Source organism: Cotesia typhae, unplaced genomic scaffold (assembly GCF_013202065.1).
Source record: "Cotesia typhae breed Kobodo isofemale line unplaced genomic scaffold, CoteBio_Ctyphae contig_5, whole genome shotgun sequence".
Classification (NCBI taxonomy): domain Eukaryota; kingdom Metazoa; phylum Arthropoda; class Insecta; order Hymenoptera; family Braconidae; genus Cotesia; species Cotesia typhae.
In genome coordinates, this window is record NW_027423757.1 from 10,712,059 (window position 1) to 10,718,219 (window position 6,161).

Below are 6,161 nucleotides of genomic sequence, written 5' to 3' on the forward strand. Positions count from 1 at the left end.
GTAATAACAAAGGAAGAAGATAAGTTAAATCGCGGTAATTTGTTCTTTTTTCCCACATTGCGAATTCGCGATTATTATATTTTTTTACAATATTTGTTTCCAGCTTGTCATCTGCGGTTTCCGCCGAGATGGAGCTGCATTGTCGAAAATACTACATGTAAAACACACACGACACTCGGCTGATTTTTTAGGGCACATTCGATTGTAGCGCCAGTTTATTTAGTTTATAGTGAAGGCTTAAAACCTCAGCTGGTAAGTTCAAATTTTTTAGTGAAAATAAAAATTATTTATTTTATTAAAAATAAATTTTTAAAATATGAAGTGAAAATTTTTAAAAGCATTTTTTTATTGTAATTAATTTATTAAAAAAATTCTTTAAATTAACAACTAACTGCTAACTTCAGTATTATATTTTTAGATATTTATTTTTAAAAAAGACAAGTGAAATTTATGAAAAATAAAATTTGCTTATTAAAAAATTTTTAAGTTTGTAAATTAAAATAATTATAATTTTAATTTTTTACTAATTTCTTCTTTAAAAACTAAAAAATTAAAAAATTGCGTTGATTAACTTATTTGAATTTACCTGCGACTTTGGCGCCATCTATGTAACAGTTTAAATGCGCGTCAACCTTAATCAAAGCAATTGCGCATCGACCATGTTTGTATTGTCAAAGAAAGAAAATTAATGAACGAATGCGGTTGGCGGTAAAACTTTTTACTACATTACGTCGTAGTTGTGACTTATATAAAAACAGTATTTTGCGGTTTATTAAACGCAATTACGCGGGAAAGTAATATTCAGTAATAATTACCATTAATTTTGAATTGAGATTAGTTACAGAGAGACTTGAGAATTATTTTATACTTAAGTGTGTGAAAAAAACTGTTGGTAAGTTTCAGTGAACGTGTTTCAACTTGTTTCTTGTGACCATAACAAAAGAAATAGGTTAGGTTGTCATTGGTCTCAAAACAAATATTTTAAAAATAAAATAAATGAATAATTATTTAACAACAAGTTCATACTGAATAATATTTATTTTTTTTTTTTTTTTTTTTTTTAGGAGGAATTTAATTTGCCAAAATGCCTCGACTGAGATCGAGGCGGACGACAAAAGAAAATATTGATGTTCCTGAGGAGACAAAGTCGCCGAAAATTCGTGGTACTGCGGGGTCCAGAGTTGTTGCGGCGAAAAAAAAAGGTAATGATGATAATTTGATTGCTGTTAATGCGTTAACGGTGTTAAAATCGCCAGTTCTGCGGGACAGAACTAATTTGATAACAACACCCACGAAAAATGATGTTTTGAAAAAAGGTATCGAGCACGAGGAAGCTGGTGATCAGGTGGCCGCTAAGTCTGAGGTGAAAGCTACGAAAACGAGGCAGAAGAAGATTGAGGAGGTGAAGGATGTCAAAGCTGCGGTTGGAAGAACGAGAACTAGAGGGAGTAAGGCTGATGTTCAGGAAATTGCCAGTTTGAAGCCTTCAACTTCTGGTAAAAAATCCAATATGATTATCACAGATGATCACGATGATGTACCAGTTAAAGCAGTTGAGAATAAAACTGCTAAAAGTAAAAATAATCCTGTAAAGAAACTTCCAATGGAAAAAAGAACGAAACTGGTCGAGCAAAAATTAAAATCAAAAGTTAGTACTCGAGCTAAAAAAGTTGGTGCTGCTAAAGATAAATTAAAGCCTTTGAAAAATGATTCTGATGATGAATCAAAAGATGTCGAGGAAAATTTATCTTCTAATGAAGCTGATGATGATGAATTAAATGGTTCGATGCCTGAAAATAACGATAACCCGCCTAAAGTTGTTAAAAAAAAATCAACTGATAAAAAGAAGGTCGGTGTAACTTCTAATAAACGATCTTTACGAGCTTGTAAGACTGAAGAAATAAATAAACCAACAGATGATGAAAAATCAGCTAGTGAAGATGATAATGATCAATCAGAAGATTCATCTCCTGAAACAGCTGACAATAAGGTTGAAGATGCTAAGAAACAATTAGCTAATAAAAAGAAGGCCAGTGTAACTTTTAAAACACGAACTTCACGAGCTCGTAAGATTAAAGAAGTAAATAAATTAAAAGATGAAGAAAAATTAGCTAATGAAGCTGATGATGATCATTCAGAAGATTCATCTCCTGAAACTGATGAACTCGAGACTCAAAAAACAGACAAACCAACAGGGAAAAAATTCTTTAAAACAATTGTTCCTGCAGCTCATTATAAACTCTCTCCTGTGAAGAAAAAGAGGTTGGCTGCGAAGCAAAAAAATGTCTGGGGTCAAAAAGTTCGTGGAAAAGTTGCCGATCCAAGAATGAGTGCTTCTTTTCGTTTAAGACAAACGACTCTGAAAGACTCTTTAGCTAATATTTCAAAAAAAGCTCTGAGAGCTCGGCCGCCTCAGAAGAAGAGTAATGAAAATTCGCCTAGCAAAAAAATTGTCAAGAAAAGAGGACCAGTTTATAAAGAAATCCTGGAAGATGGTGTTAGTAAAAAAAACAGCCCAGATGAAATTTATGAATTTAGTTATGACTTGAATGATTCTAAGGAACGGAAGATTGTAGGTAAAAGGAAAATTACTCGCAAAGCTCCGGTCAAACGAAATAAAGCAGCAACTAAAACAAAGAAGACTGTTAACAAAACAGAGGAGCCGCCAGCTGTAACAACAGAAAAAATTGTTAAGAATAAGGCAGTAGTTCCTGCTAGAATTTCTGAAGAACTTGCTGAAACTAACCAAGTTCATATTACAGTAGCAGCAGAAGTTTACGATCCTCCAAGTCCAGAGCCATTCTTTGAAAATGAACCTTCTACTACTGTGGACGAGCAATCCAAAAAATCACGACCGGTAATGATTTCTTGTCAAGAGTTGAGTGCTGAAAATCGTATCAATTGGACAACGACTCCGGTACAGCCGAAGCCAACAGAAAAAGAATCTTCAGGATCTCGTCAATTCAGTCAGAGGCCGTCGAGGCAAATGAAGACCATGTTGGACACTTCTCTGATCAGAAGATCTCTCTCACCGATCTCCAAGGCGAATCCTACCCCGTTTATTGAAGATGCTGGCAGTCCATGGCGTCTTATTCCTAGTAATTCGTTCTCTCGTGTGAAAAATGTCTTCCAGAGTACTCCTCAGGGGAAGAAATTTACTACGCTGTTAGGGAAGGCTTCAGCTGCTGAAAACAAACGTTTAAGCTCGAATATGGATAAAATTGAAGAAGCTAAAGATGAAAATCCAAACACAAAGCTAAATACTTCATCGGAAGATGTGCGAATTAATAATTCTAAATCCCCTAGAAAGTTCGGCACTGAGATTTCTAATATTAATAATTTTAAGGGGATTAATCAAGCGGGAATCAGTCCGTCAAAGTCTCCCCGGATGTTTGGAACTGACCTTTCGAATTCAAATAAGTCATCACCAGCGAAAAGTCCTCTGAAGAAAAAATTGAGTAACTCATTATCGGCAACGAGTCCTCTTAAGAAAAAATTAAGTAACTCATCATTGACAACGAGTCCACTTAAGAAAAAGCTTTCCCAGTCTTTAGTACCCAATGAAAACAGATCAGCCAGTAGAGAAAAATTATCTCTTACAAATGCTTCTGTTATTGGTAGAGAGCTTTCTGTACAGAATGCTTCGGCTGATGAAACTTTAGACAAGGAAAATTCAGCGCCGAATTTGCAAAGTCCTAGCAAAACGCCGAGAAAAAATAGCAGGTCGGTTGGCAGCAGCTTTGAAAGTCCATTTAAAGGTTTTCCTAGTAATAAACCTGTTGAGAATTCAAGCCTTGGTAGTCCATTTAAAGGATTTCCAAGTGAACCTCCTGCTTCTGCTGTAATTGAAATAGGACAAGATTCAACTCTTGAAGGTCCGTTTAAAGGTTTTCCAAGTGAACCTTCTGCTTCTGCTGCAACTAAAACAGGACAGAAGCTACCACCTGAAATTGAAACTCAACCAGAGACTGAATCTAGATCAGAGATTGAAACTCAGCCAGCCGTTGAACTTCAACCAGATATTCAAACTCATCCAGAGATTGAATCTCAGCCAGACATTGAAACTCATCCAGAGATTGAACCTCAACCAGACTTTGAACCCCAACCAGGGCCTTCAGGATTTCAAAAAAATAATCCTCCAGCTAAGACATGGAATTTAAAACAGTCTAACTTGAATAGATTTTTAAATCTACCTGAAAAACCAACTAGCACTCTGATCAGCACGGCTCATGGTATTTTTGACGACTTAAATACGTCGCCCATTGAAGTAAATATAAAAAAAACGACTAACAAGACAGACGAAGCAAATGTTGAAAATGCATTTGGATTTGATGACATTGATGAGTCTGATGAAGCGAATACTTTGTATGACTTTGTTAAAGCGGCTGTTGAACCTACTGTGCCTAAGAAAATACCTGTCGTGAACACTGCAAATATTAGAACAGTCAAGGTAGTGATTCATAATAACAACGATGGGGAGAGTAAAACGGCGACGAGAATTCCTACAGCAGCAATTAATAGAATATTGAGATCTAATAAACAAGATGATGGAGTTAAGGAACCTGAGATTCAATCAGCACCACTTGCTGGAGAACATCAGTTTGCCGAGCCTGCAGCAGCTCTTATTGAGCCAGAAAAATTTTTAGACACTTTTGATCTCTCAACTGCCGATACTGAAAATGTCGATAAACCTATTGGGCTATTTCTTGATAGTGAACCTGTTATTCACTATAAAGAGGTATTTATTTCTATTTTTTTTTTTTTTTTTTTTTTCACTTGAAAATAATTTTTAAATAAATTTAAATTTTATTATTTTAGCCTCCAAGATTTTCTTACAAACGTAAACGTCGTCAACGTCTGATGTCTTGTGGCGATTCAGAGGAAGAAAGCGATGACGAGGAGCGTGAACGGCCGATAAAGAAAAAGAAACTCACCAAAGCCGAGCGAGAACAAAATAAACAAATAGATGAGTGGGCTAAAATGATCAATAATTCATTTACAGAAATAGAGCATTTTGATTTGGTAGTCGAGTAAATTTTATAACTTTATTTATTGATAAATTTTTATTTCCTAGATTGAGTAAGAAACATTAAGTTTGTGAATATACTTAAACTAATTTATTACGTGGATATATTTAAAGAAAAAAAAAAAAAAAAAAAAAAAACTAGTATATTTCTATAAAATTTTCTTAAGAGATTTCTTACTTTAAAACATTTAACTACTAAGAGTTATTAGAGTTCATAATACTTTTTTTTAAAAAAAAAAGAGCAATATCTTTTATACTTAATCTTAATTAGTGCTAAACGTTAAACGTAAAAACAATAAATAATAGTTATAAAATATTTTTAAATAATATTGATTGTTTGAAAATGAAAATGTTTATTTAAAATAATTTTTAGTTTAAAAAGCATGAACAAATGACAGCACGTGTATAATGTGGTGTTAAAATAAATCGCAAAGAGAAAAATATATAATCATTAAATCTTTTTATACTAATTATAGAGATATTAAAATTGTTGGTGTCTGGTAGTGCCTACTATTCTACTATCGGTGGTCATGGTACAAAGCTTATTATAGCAATAATGTCTAACAGAAACATGGCCAATGTTTATCTTTAAGCTTACTCATTATTCTGATAAGGATACATTATTATTTTATATTAAATCCAAGCGCTCATTGTTACACAAAACAATTTGAATTAAACAAACATTTAACTATAACTTATTTATAATAATTATTTTTAAATCCCGTTATTTTATATTAATTAGATTTTTAAATTAAAAACAATCGTGCTAATTAGTATGCCAGTGAGACAAACATAAGCTGACTAATTTTTATTCATAAGTTACATTCATCGCGTGCCTTAAGGACAATCTTGATAAGTTAAATTTAAGCTTGTACAATCTATCAAATTTTTATTTTAAAAAATCCTTTGTCAATAGACCGGTCTTTACGTACAATAAATAATATAATAACGTGCTTGAAATACAATGGCCAGTTAATATTGGATTTAAAATATAAATACGCAGAGTAGAAAAATAAATATAAATTTACGCGACGGAACTCGCCGACGTCTTTGTAAGTATAAAAAAAAATCCTCGCTAATATAAGTACTAATACCATAATTATATTTATAAATAAGTATATATAAAGAAAAAAAA

General features: G+C 32.9%; 1 protein-coding gene across 3 annotated transcripts; it reads left to right on the top strand.

Annotated features, from left to right (window-relative positions):
- Positions 1-703: 703 nt before the first annotated feature.
- LOC141530383 (uncharacterized) lies at positions 704-5,720 on the top strand. 3 transcript variants are annotated; one of them, XM_074247446.1, is made up of 4 exons: positions 705-892; positions 1,065-1,202; positions 1,317-4,738; positions 4,819-5,720. In XM_074247446.1, exons 2-4 carry the CDS (start codon positions 1,085-1,087, stop codon positions 5,032-5,034), a joined length of 3,756 nt encoding a protein of 1,251 aa, XP_074103547.1. In that variant the 5' UTR covers positions 705-892; positions 1,065-1,084; the 3' UTR covers positions 5,035-5,720. The 3 variants fall into 3 exon arrangements, with proteins under 3 accessions (XP_074103546.1, XP_074103547.1, XP_074103548.1); XM_074247447.1 differs by having other exon boundaries at positions 1,065-1,196; positions 1,310-4,738; XM_074247445.1 differs by having other exon boundaries at positions 704-892; positions 1,065-4,738.
- The last annotated feature ends 441 nt before the right edge of the window (positions 5,721-6,161 follow it).